Source organism: Canis aureus, chromosome 7, assembly GCF_053574225.1.
Source record: "Canis aureus isolate CA01 chromosome 7, VMU_Caureus_v.1.0, whole genome shotgun sequence".
In the NCBI taxonomy this organism is placed as follows: Eukaryota; Metazoa; Chordata; class Mammalia; order Carnivora; family Canidae; genus Canis; species Canis aureus.
The window spans coordinates 4,649,688-4,663,085 of NC_135617.1; the positions used below are offsets into that span (position 1 = coordinate 4,649,688).

Genomic DNA, 13,398 nt, shown 5'->3' on the forward strand with positions numbered 1-13,398 from the left:
GGACTAAACATGTTTAGCTGCTTTCTACAACTATTAGATAGCTTCCACTTTTGCACTGTTATTAATAATGTTATTTCTATCATCTTGTGGCCAGTTTCTCTATAGAAAATGTATAGAAGTGTAACTTGCGAGATATTAACGGTGTAGGTACTCTCCCTAGATAGCATCTGTTCTCACAGGATCTCTGTAATGTAGTTAGCTTCTACGCTATTGGTAAATAAAAGAATGATGAAAGTTTTACTCCAAAGTCACATAGTTTCATATGCAATTTTTCTAGGCAAGTGGAACCAGAATAGCAGGAGTAGAATTACAGCTTTCAGCAGGAATGAAAAAGCCTCCTTACCATATAGCTTTAGCAGCAGAGGCTCTTCTGACTATATTAAACTACAATTCAAAATGAGCATCTACATCCAGGGCTTCCTCTCTCCCTAGGAGTTGCATCCCAGCATTGTGCCATCTCTGACTCATGGCAGATTGCACCTGAGGTTTCTAGGTGCATTGCTCACCTCACTGGCAACCTACTGGCTCCGAGTTCTACTTGCATTTGCTTTGTCTTAGCATCTGCCAGCCCCATTCTAATCAAAATGTATCCAGCATTTCCATGTTATTATTTCCTGTGCATTTTAATATCCACTATGACAGTCTCTAGCCACACTGGCCTCTTGCCTGACTGATCAGTTATCTCCTCAGGTACCAATTACTGATTTTATTAGTGTTCTGGTTACAAAGTTGCATAAGTTTTGCTTTAACCTTTTTTCCTATATAAATCCTGTTATTTTTAGAGCTCCATTTTTCAGGTTTTGAAGTATGTTAATAATAAAAATAACACTTTATAGTAGTAATACCATATTATAAAATTGCTTTGTAAAATGATCATATCTAAGTTTATATTCCCATAGTGTACTAGATTATATTTCCCCTATATCCTCAACAGCATTTGATAATATCAAATGTAAAAGTCTTTTGCTATTCTGATTCTTTGAAATGGTACCTCCTTAGTTTAATTTGTATTTCCTGATTACTAATAAGTTTGAGCATTTGTATTTTGTTATCTGAGAATTGCTTATTCATGTTCTTGGCTCATTTTCTGGTGGGTCCTTCCCTATAGTGATATAGTGCAAGTTTTTATCCCTATAGCTTATGTGTGCTTACAGTTTGGTTTTTCACATTTAGGTCGTAATGCTTATATGAAATTTTACTTGTATATGAAATAAGGATCTAATTATATCTAATTTTTTAAGAAGGGGAGTGGGGAGGGACAGTGGGAGGAAAGAGAAAATCTTAAGCAGACTTCCTGCCCAGCATGGAGCCCAACTTGGGCTTGATGTCATGGCTTGAGCTGAAATCAAGAGTCAGACACTTAACCAACAGAGCCACCCGGGCACTGCATATTTTACTAACTAGCTAGTAGTGCAGCATATTTACTACAAAAAATTTTTTTCCACTGCATTCTTCTACCTCAGTCATGTTCCCCTATATGTCAATATCATATTTTTGTAATTACTATTGATTTATAAGTATTGATATATATCAGGGACAGATCTTACCTTGTTCAACTACAAAATTGTCTTGTCTACCTTTGATCTTTTAAAGAAGCTCTTGCCATATTAATTTTAGGACCAGATTGCTCATTTCTGGGAAGAATCCTGTTCAGGTTTTATTGGGAATTTCCTGAATTTATAGATTGATTTAAGAACATTTTTTTAATCTTTAATAAAGCCAGATCATCTCATCTATGAACATGATGTGTTTCTCATTTTACTTGGTCTTCTTTCATATCTTTCAGTAGAGTTTTGCCATTTTCTTTGTAAAATGTGATCTTAGATATACTCCAGGTGCCTTGTAATTGTTGCAATTACAAGTTTATCTTTCAAAAATTACATCTAATTGATGGTATTTAGGAACTTCACTGACCTTTGCATATCAGTCTTCTATACAGCAACTCTTATTAGCACTAATAGTTTGTCTTTTCTGTTGGATTTTTTTTGGTATAGAGTCATCATCTGTAAATAATTGTATTTCTTCTCTTCCCATCTTCATACTCTAAAAAAAAAAAAAAAAAAAAAACTTAAGGCACTGCTTAAGAACTCAGATAATGGTCTTTTTCCTGGCTGAAGGAAGTGCTTCTATATTTCACCATTACATATGAAATTTACTACAGGGTGTTGATAGACAACTTTAATTAGGTTAATATATTTCCTATTTCTTGCTTACTATGAAATTTAGTTTTTTAAAAGGCATAAAGGGATATTAAGTTAAATTTTACTAGATATTCTTTTCTGGATTTATTGAAATGATTGCATCTTTTTCCTTTTACTCTGATAATGTAGTTACAGTAAAATTATTTTTTTATTTCCTAATGTTAAACTGTGCACTCCTGAAATAAACCTTTCTTTGTCACAATGTGATATTTTTAAATCATTGCTATATCTACTTTGTTTGGAATTTATTCTCAGCCATACTTTGCCCCATTAAATGAGTTATGGAGTTTTCTATTTGAATCCTTCAAGAATTTTAATAATGTATAGAATCGTCAAATCACCACATTGTACACATGAAACTAATATACTGTATGTCAACTGTACTTCCCCCCCCCCAAAAAAAAAAACCCTAGAATTTATAGATTTGTATAATCTATTTCTTGGAGATTTGATGTATCTCATCTATAAAAACATCCAGACTATAAATAGTTTCTTTTAGGTGAATTTTGTGTTAGGGAACGGAAAATAGGGAGGATTTTAAAATACTAATTGGATTTCCATTACTGTTGCAGGTCTACTCAAGATTTCTATTTTCTTTCAATCTTCATTGATTCATTCATTCATTTGAGAGAGAGCGTGTGCCTGAGCAAGGGCATGGGTGAAGGAAGAGGTAGAGGAAGGGGGAAAGAATCTCAAGCAAACTCCGCTCGCTGATTGTGAAGCCCAAGCAGGGTCCAGTCTCACAACCCTGAGATGACCACCCAAGCCAAAACCAAGAGTTGGTCACCTAGCCTACTGAGCCATTCAGGCACCCCTCAAGATTTCTGTTTGTTTGAATTAGGTTTTATATCTATTTTCCTTAAGAAATTACCCATTTTATCTGATTTTTCCATGTTTTTGATGTCAAGTTGTTCATAGTTTAACATCTTTCTTTTATTTTTGGTACTTCCCCTTTTATTTCTAGCATTATTTATGCCTTCTATTTTGTTTTGACCATTCCTGACAAGCTTGTCTATTTTATTATTAGTTTCTCAGAACCAGCTCTTGTTTTTACGGATTCTTTCCGTTGTCTTTTGTTTGAGGATGAGCTGTTTTTCTCAGGTTTTGTTTGTTTATTCTTTTGTTTTGATTAAATGCTCTTTATTAGCCCAATATGTCCTAAAATGTGTTAAGAATACTTCTTCCTGGAGCTTTTCATTCTTTTAAAAACCATTGAAAGCACCTAGTTCTTTAAAAGTCTGGAATATCAGAAGCAGAAAAAATAGAACTGTTTTCCAGTTAGCTCTAACTTCCATTTCCTGCTATAGAGTTTTATTTCCTGTTTGCCTTTTGTCTCTCCTTTCACTAGATTGAGACTCATTTTATCTATTCTTAAAATTATTTAATCCAGCTATTCAAATTAGACTTATAAAAATCACATGTTGAAAGACAAATTTTTAGATCATGAGTTGAAAGCCGAGAAATTTAAAATTAATTTGTCATTTTTAAACCATAGAGAATAAAGAATTGTACTACTCTTTTCCTTTTATATATTTTAATGTGTGATAATTTTAATCAGAGTAATTTAACTATACAAACTAGGTAGGACCAAAGAGGCTAAAAAGATTATAAAATATGTAGTGATTTGCAGATTGGGAGGCTTGAAGGGTTTTTAAAGTTTTTTTAAAGATGTATTTATTTGAGAGCGAGTACACGCACGTGAATGTGAGCGAGAGGAGGGGGGGGAGGGATAGAAAGTCTTAAGTAGACTCCTCACTGAGCACAGAGCAATGCAGGTCTCCTTACAACCCTGAGATCATAACCTGAGCTGAAACCAAGAGTCAGAAACTTAACAGACTGTATCACCCCGGTGCTGTTGGTTGGTTGGTTGGTTGGTTGGTTTTTTAAATTACTCCAAGTGACTGGTTAGATATTCCTGTGGCTTTTACTAAGTTTTATTAAGTTCTTATTTAATATATATCACTAACACTTGAAGATTTTAAATAGGTTTGTATTGTCATGCTTCCTAATTTATACAAATCTAAATAATAAATTTTAAATTTAAGTGATTGCTTTAATGTTTCTGTATTCTTTGTCGTTTTAAGGTCATGCTGTGTACAAAGTGGAGGAAGCTCTCATTAATGAAGAAGCAATTTTGAACCTCATGGAAAATAGTCAGACTTTTCAGCCTTTGACCCAAAGACTGAGTGAGTCACCTGTTTTCCGTAAGTAACAATTCTACCATAAATTTTCAGTATATTTTAATCAATGAAAGTATGTTATGTGAGGCAGTATTTTTCCTTTGGTTTGAAGAGGCTAGTGTTACATGTTCAATAAATCCTTACTGTAAGTATAAAATAAAGCCTTGAATTAAATGAAGTAGCTTTGTTTTTTGTTTTCTACACAGCTTTTTCTAAAAAACATTTGTGAAAGAAAATAATCCCTTCCCCCCTCCCCTTTTTTTTAACTTTGGATGAAAATCCTATTGCTTTAGGGGGGGAAATGCATTTGTTTTGACTTAAAATTCTCCAAAGTTGAGTATATTAATAAAATACCATATTTCTTTCTTGGTGAGTATCAGAAATTTCCCTGGACAATCTTTTTATGCCATTAATTTTTGGCTAATGTAGACCATGACAGTTATTTCTGCATGTCTTTACATTTCCCTAAATGCATTTTCATTAGTATCGTAAAGCATTTACTAGATTTCATTTCATTAATATAATCTAAATTATTGACATCTTTTTCAGAAATTTATTTAAAATTTCATTGCAAAAAGTGAGATGTCATTGAATTTCATGTCTCTTGTTTTGCTTGTTTTAATGATTTTGTTTCTTTTTTTTGTAAACTATTTCTTCATTTTTATTGTATCAAATGAGAGATAGTATCAAATGTTGTTCTTATCTCTCTACAATGTCGTCTCTGTTATCTTCATTTTCATTTGAATGGAAAACAGATTGACTGACTAGGAACAATACCAAAATTATTGTATACAGTCCTATATTAAGAACATTTGAGGAATCCCTGGGTGGCTCAGTGGTTTAGCACCTGCCTTCCGCCCAGGGCATGATCCTGGAGTCCCGGGATAGAGTCCTGCATCAAGCTCCCTGCTTGGAGCCTGCTTCTCCCTCTGCCTGTGTCTCTGTCCCTCTCTGTCCCTCTCTCTCTCTCTCTCTCTCTCTCTGTCTCTCATGAATAAATAAATAACATCTTTAAAAAAAAAAAATTGAGACAGGAGTAGAAAACTTTTTTCCTTTATAAATGAATGGCAAGTGCAGAAAGCAATGATCCAAAGAAAAAATAAGCAACTGAAAGAAAATGAAGGACATTTGACAAATGACAGAGAAAGCAAATGAATTGAAAAAAAGGCTGAGAGAAACATATCCTTATTTCATTACATTAGGCAAATAGAATGTTTCATCAGTAGATAAATTCCACATTGCCTAAGGTTGCAAAAGTGCAATCTCAGTGTCAAAGACCTGAGAGTCAAATATCTATAATTCATTTGTTAATATTAATCTTAAGATTTTATTTATTCATGAGAGACACAGAGAGAGAGAGGCCAGAGACACAGGCAGAGGGAGAAGCAGGCTCCCTGCAGGGAGAAGCAGGCTCCCTGCAGGGAGCCCGACGTGGGACTCAATCCCAGGACCCCAGAATCATGCCCTGGTCCAAAGGCAGGCCCTAAACCGCTGAGCCACCCAGGCGTCCCTGCTAATATTAATCTTATTTTAAGAATAAAATAGGAAGGCAGCCCCAGTGGCTCAGCGGTTTGGTGCCACCTTCAGCCCAGGGCGTGATCCTGGAGACCCAGGATCGAATCCCACACCGGGCTCCCTGCATGGGGCCTGCTTCTCCCTCTGCCTGTGTCTCTGCTTCTCTCTCTCTCTCTCTCTCTCTCTCTCTCTCTCTCTCATAAATAAATATTAAAAAAAGAATAAAATAGGAAAAATGAACTGCAGTTTTAGGTTTAAGAAGAGCTCTTTGCCAAAATGGCTCTTTAAGCAAATATCTTTATTTTTGCCTTATATTTGGTAGCATAATGTAAGCAGTTTCTTTAATGTCAATGAGGAAAACCTGAAAATGTGTATTAACTTAAAAAAAAAAAAAACCTCTATCTTCATGGTCTTTTTTTTTTTTTTTAAGGTTTATTATTTTAGAGAGAGTGTGTGCACAGGGGGAAAGGAGCAAAGGGAGAGGAAGATAGAGAATCTCAAGCAGACTCCTTGCAGAGTGTGAAGCCCAGTGTGGGGCTTGATCTCCCTACTCCTAGATCATGACTTGAGCTGAAAATAAGAGTAGGATGTTTAACTGACTGAGATCCCCAGGTATAACCCCCCACCTTTTTTTAATAATACCTTTTATTGAGATATTTCACATACCAGAAAATTTACCTTCTAATGTGTACAGTTTAGTGACTTTTTAAAAAAGGTATTTATTTATATGTTTATTTATTTATTTGAGAGAGAGAGAAAGAATGAGTACAAGCAGAGGAAGAACAGAGAGGCAGAGGGAGAATGTTAAGCAGACTCCCTGCTGAGCAGGGAACCTGATGCAGAGCTCAATCCAGGACCCTGAAATCATGACCTGAGCCAAAGGCAGAGACTTAACTGACTGAGCCACCCAGGCACTCCCAGTACATTGATTTTTATCATGTTGACAGAGTTTTGCAACCATTACCACTGTCTAATTCCAGGACATTTTTGTTACCCTAAAAAGCAATCCCATAGCCATTAGCAGTCGCTCCTCATTCTCTCCTCTCAGCTCTTGGCAACCACTGATCTCTTCTCTTTTTTACTGGATTTACCTATTTGGGTCATTTCATATAATTGGAATAATATAACCTCTTGTTTGTGGCTTCTTTCACTTAGCATAATGTTTTCAAGGTTCATCCAAGTGTAGCATGTATCAGTACTTCATTGCTTTTCACCACTGAATAATATTCCATCATATGGATATACCATAGTTCATTTATCCATTCTTCAGATGATGGATATGTGAGTTGTTTACACTTTTTTGGCAATTACAAATGATGTTGCTGTAATTATTCATGTATAGATTTTTATGTGGACATGTTTTTAGCTATTTTGGCTATATACCAAGAGTAGAATTGCTATATCATACGGTAACTATGTTTAACATTTTAACAAACCATCAAACTTTTTTCCAAAGCTGCTGTACCATTTTATAGTCTGACCAGCAATGTAGGAAGGTTCCAGTGTCTTCCATTTTGTTGCCAATACTTAATACTTGTCTTTGATTTGGCAAGTGTAGTGCATATGAAGTAGCATCTCATTGTAGTCTTCAAGGTTTTTTAAGTAAAGCCCTCTTGTGTTTTCAACCATAGGTTTCATTTAGCCATCCTGTGAGCTAAATAAAACTTAAGTGACCATAAAGTGTTCATATGTATTGTTTTTAAGGCACTTCTTCCTTAGCATTAATTCATATATTTATCATGTATTTTAATTTTGTTTTGAACACTGTTGACCCTATTTAGTTTAGTGCCTCCTCAAGCTTAATTGTGCAGTAAGAACTTGGACAGCTTGTTAAAATGCATGTTCCTGGGTCCTAATTTGGAAATTCTGATTCAAGAGATAGAGGATGGGTTCTGGGAATCTTCTTTTAACAAGGACACAAAACCCTCTTAATGCAGAGTCCAAGGATAATCACACTTTGATAAAAGAGCTACATCAACACAAAAGTCTTTACAATAGCTGTATTCTTTCATTATGTGCCAGGATCTGTTAATTTTTTTTTGTTTTGTAATTGATCTGAATTGTTGTATTATTTAGAAAAGTTATGTGTTAGTGATGCTTCACTTGTTTTATAGTGGACAGTAGTCCTGATGAGGCTCTGGTACGTCTTCTTGCTGGTTTGGAAAATGATGGATATCAGGGGGGAAGAAATAGGATGCCATCACCATGTCATTTCTTTGGAAACACTAAAAATCCCCAAAATAGTGATGATGAAGAAAATGAACCACAGATTGAAAAAGAAGAAATGGAGCTTAGTTTGGTGATGTCTCAGAGATGGGACAGCAATATTGAAGAACCTTGTGCCAAAAAGAGGTAACTTTTTAGCTATTTCAGTTACTTTAATCATTTCCTGCTGTAATTATCACTGCTCTTTAATTAGAAATTATTTTTACTATTATTCATAATATAAATACCTTGTAAACTAAATTGTCTTCTTTTAAATCCCTTTAAAGTAGTGCTTTGTTTTTCATATGGCATTAAACTTCATATTCTAAGCAAAATAAGATTTTGCTACACTTAAAAATATTAAATCTAGGTGTTTTTTCCAAGTTTTATTAAAAGATTAAAGTGGTTTTTTTTTTCAAGTTTTATTGAGATGCAATTGACCTACATCACTTTGAGTTTCAGTTGTACAGCATAAAAATTTGACTTCACATACATTATGAAATCATGACCACAAAGAAGTTAACATTCATCATTTCATATAGATAAAATAAAAGAAATGGAGAGAAAAAGGGGAAGAAAATTCTGCTTGTAATGAGAACTCTAAGGATTCCCTCTAACAACTTTCCTTTTTAATCCTACAAGAATGGTAACTATAGTCCTCATCTTGTACATTATATCCATAGTATTTATCTAATAATTGTAAGTTTGTACCTTTTGACCACTTCCTCCAGTTCCCTCTCCCCCTATAAATCTAACTTTTAGAAATTACAGATGTAGTATTAATATATGTGGATAATAAATGGGGCAAAGTAGAAGTGCCTCCTTATACCTGAACCTGAGGAAAAGAATGCCCTTTGAGAGTTAAACTGTTACAGGTTACAGCAACAGTTACAGAGTCAGCTTGAAGACAAGGAATAGCTTTTAGGTCTGATTAGACTGAAGAAATTAAATATTAAAAATAAGAGTCTCAGAAACAGACCCCAGTGTTCTGGTTCATTTCTCAAGCTAAATGAATAAGATGGCTCTGTGTGTAGAAAAAGATTAGGTGTCTGAACCCAAAATAATGAATATACCTCTCCTTTAAACTTATACAGACAGTACTGAAACTTCTGAACTCTTTGTTTGAAATTTTCACCCCCAAAGTCATTTTTAAAGGGTGAAAGAGGTTAATCCATAAATGTGAAATATACATGTGGTATTTGCTCTAGTTTCTCAATACTGCTTAATATAAAAAATAAAGTTTCTTATCCCTTCTTTGTTATCAGGGCATAGATCAGAACCCTTCTATATTTTCATAGTATGCTCCTACAAAGAATTCCAATTTTCATTCTATGAGTGGAGAATTCCAAACCTGCAAAATACTATTTCATACTTATCCTAGGTTCATGTACTCCGTTTCCTTTGCTGTAACAGTGATAATCATTCAAAGGCTCAGCCCTTGACCTTTGAAGAACTAATGCTACCAGACAGAATCAATGTTTGATTTCCTGATAGATTTGACTCTCAACAATGTCATAAAATGTCTTTAGTCCATATTTCCTATCTGTTAAAAAAAATTAGGTGAAAGACAAAATTTTCGTAGCTTTTCTGTAAGTTTTTTCAATTTTGTAGTGTAAACTTAGTAAGTCTTTCCATGAAATGTACTACTGGAAAATGACTCAACTACATCTACCTATAAAATGGTTTTGTTCTTGTTTCTCTGTTTTAAATTCCCTCCCCTCCCCTCCCCTCCCCCCAACTTCTGGAAGTTTGCAACTTCAGTGTTGTATTTTACTTGCCCCCCTGTGTTCTGTCCTTCCACCCCACGTCCTTCCCAAGGTAATATCCTAGTTTGGGACTTCATTAATCATTTATCTGGAATACTGTGATTCATTTTTTAACTGGTCTCCTTGCCTCCAGTCCTCCTTTATAATAGGGGTAATAATTATGATTATTAAATAAACATTTTATGGGCACTTAGAAAAAGGAAGCAGAGAATATCAGGAACCTTCATTAGTCTCTATATCCTTTTTAAATATTAAGGGAATATTATATTGAGTCTTAATTTCAACCACACATTTAGTAAAGTCTTACATAAGTAACATCCTTGTAGATAAGAATATATACGACAGTTGTGACCAATTAGATGAGTTCACAAGAACTTAAATGACTTTGCATTGCATTTAAAAACAACTTCAGTGCTTGAATGCTATGTATCATGCTAGGTTGGATTGAGATTGTCACAAATATTAGAGATTGGTAATTCATTGGATGACAGAATATAGATTCAAAAATACCTATAAACTAAGTAGGTGATGCCCAATAAAGTATAGAGTCATGTTTAGATTCAGGCAGTCAGCTTTATAAATACAGACTACATAGACCTTCATTCTTGGCTTCACGATTTCTATGGGAACCATGGTTTTAGTTTATTAAGGGCATAATAAGTCTTTAGTGTTGTATGGTTGCCAAAATAGTGAATTTAATTATTGGCTACCAGCTGTACCTAGGATAACACTTATTCTAAAGATTTTGGATTTTATTAATGAAATAATTACAGTATTACTTGCTATATTTAAGTTGCTGTAATAAATTGGATCGCTTGTTTCATATTTAGCAAAGTATTGACTATTTGATATTTCTTTTTGATCTTGTGGCATTTCACTTCTTATTTCCATTAGTTTTTCTCTTTCTTGATTATTTTATTTTGGTATTGTTTCTTTGATTTTACCTTCAATGTATATTAGCATTTTTTTCTACAGTTTAGATATCTTGTTTAAGCTGTTTATACTTTTATACCTGTATTAAGTAGATATGCATTCAAATATATAAAATTCTTAGAAAGTCACTATCTACTTGTTATCAGTAGTGTCATTTTGTTTAAAATAATAGGCATGGTTTGTCCCATGATTAATTAATGTTTATATGTTTATTGATTAGACCAATTCTGTGAAAACCATGCCCAAGTCAGCCTTGAGAAAACCGAAACATTTCATAAATGCATATTAGAGATTAAAAAATAGAACTATAGGGTCTAAAAAGAGGAGTCTATTAATTGTATTTGGATGTTATATTCTGACCTGAGTACCGTATTTTAAGAATCCTAAGAAAGGACAGGAAAGGGAAAGGAGAGGAAGAAAAGGATCTATGAACACCATCACTTTTAAAGAACAGGAGGAGGAATAGATGATGTTTAGTCTAATTAGAGAGGAATTATGGAACAAATGATAAATGCCTTCAAATATCTTAGAGTTGTGTGGAAAATAGCATAGACAGGCTACATATAGCAACAAAGGACAAATAATGTGTGGAAGTTGGAAAGTTTTGTGTAATAAAGGAAGAAAATCACTAATAATTAACAGTGGAGGAGATTAACCTATGAGACAGCAAGCCTTTTGCACTGAGAATGTAAAAGTAGAGATTTTGTTATTTGTTAAAAATAAGATTTTTGCATTGAGTAGAAAGGTGGACTAGATGACCTCTAATAATTCTTTTGGGACAAATTGTGATTTTGTAAAGGCTAAATGGAGAGACTGTTGTATGTATAATTAAGGGACATTTTCAAGTTTTTGAGATGAAAGAGAGAAAAACCTAGGTATGGATAGAAAGTTAAGTGCGCCCATCCAGATAGAAAGGAAAGTATCAGGCTAGGACCTAGTGAAAAAATTTAAATTGATAAGAGATGAAACCTGAAGAGAGTATCTATCTGGACTTCACAGTGCATCTGAATTCCTTAGGAACCCGCTCATAGCCACTGCTGGGGTTGACTCAACACTTGTACCACTTCCTAGCCCCTCTCTGATCCCCGTATTCTCTTTCAGCCTGACCTAAGTACCCACTTGCTTACCTCTTTGTTTTTTTCCAGTCACAGTGTAGAGATAGTATATTTGTGGACACCTCTTAAAAATATACGGGGATGCCACCTTTTTAGAAGTTATTGGGATCTCACCCAAGCTATTATATGTCTATATCTAATGATAGGATGAAGGGGAGACTATAAGGAAGAACATGATTAGGTACAATAATCCAGGATATTGTGTAGTTTTGGATACAGGAATGATGGTATCTTCTAGGTCACATGAAAAGAATTCTAAGTCTGTCTGCAATAACTTTTTATAGGACATGATACTAAAGCAAAATAAATCTGCTTTTCTTTTGAAAATTATAATTTTCAGATCTTTTCAATTTTACTATTATAACCTCAAATTAGGCAAAATTTTTAATCTTTTTTCTATGATCATAATCACTAGTGAATCTTAATATTCTCTAGATCACTGTGTAGAAATACCCGTAGAAGCTCAACTGAAGAAGATGATTCATCCTCAGAAGAAGAAATGGAATGGAGTAATAACAGTTTGCTTCTGGCCAATCTTTCTATACCTCAGTTAGATGGAACTGCAGATGAAAATAGTGGTAAGTAAACTAATATACTGAGGGCATTTCTTGATTTAGTGATTAAAAATGTATTTGATTTTAAAACTGTAATCACATTTATAAAATTGGCTAAGTGTGAGGCTCTGATAATACTATTACATTTTATCTTTCTCCAAGATTTTATTTTTTTAAAGAATGTGGATATATGATTATTTCTCATTTCTAAGAGGATAACATTTGTAAATCACTGATTTAAAACTTCATAAACTTTAAATAGTTTATCATGTTAATGTTTAAGTAGCATAAGAAACTAAGAAATAGGCTCAAATGTTAACTAACTGGAATTTAAATAAAAAGTTGAAAAAATGCTCAGCTTATTTGAAGTGATAATACAAAGAAGCATATTTTATGAAAATTTTTCAAGCTGATAGTATTTTTCCCTGTTCCTCACAAAGACACTGAATATTAATACAATTTCTTTTTTTTAATTTTTATTTATTTATGATAGTCACAGAAAGAGAGAGGCAGAGACACAGGCAAAGGGAGAAGCAGGCTCCATGCACCGGGAGCCTGATGTGGGATTCGATCCAGGGTCTCCAGGATCGCGCCCTGAGCCAAAGGCAGGCGCCAAACCACTGCGCCACCCAGGGATCCCCACAATTTATTTCTTTTTTTTTTTTTTTTTTTTTTTTTTATATTTTTTTATTTATTATTTATTTATTTAAGTCACAGACAGAGAGAGAGAGAGGCAGACACACAGGCAGAGAGAGAAGCAGGCTCCATGCACCGGGAGCCCGATGTGGGATTCGATCCCGGGTCTCCAGGATCGCGCCCTGGGCCAAAGGCAGGCGCCAAACCGCAGCGCCACCCAGGGATCCCAATTTATTTCTTTTTTAAAAATATTTTTTGTTTTGAGAGAGAGAGCATGAGCAGGAGGAGAGGGG

The 13,398-nt window shown here is 34.2% G+C and overlaps 1 protein-coding gene across 6 annotated transcripts in view; it reads left to right on the forward strand.

Moving 5' to 3' along the window:
* REV3L (REV3 like, DNA directed polymerase zeta catalytic subunit) overlaps positions 1 to 13,398 on the forward strand; it is a 177,305-nt gene that overhangs the window by 82,162 nt on the left and 81,745 nt on the right. For all 6 annotated transcript variants that reach the window (XR_013382817.1, XR_013382816.1, XM_077902752.1 and 3 more), the window contains 3 exons: positions 4,286 to 4,405; positions 8,011 to 8,248; positions 12,351 to 12,493. Coding sequence is in view for 4 of the 6 variants with exons in the window: in XM_077902752.1 (XP_077758878.1) it covers positions 4,286 to 4,405; positions 8,011 to 8,248; positions 12,351 to 12,493 (501 nt within the window). In the remaining 2 variants the exon portion in view is untranslated. The remainder of the gene's footprint in view (positions 1 to 4,285; positions 4,406 to 8,010; positions 8,249 to 12,350; positions 12,494 to 13,398) is intronic.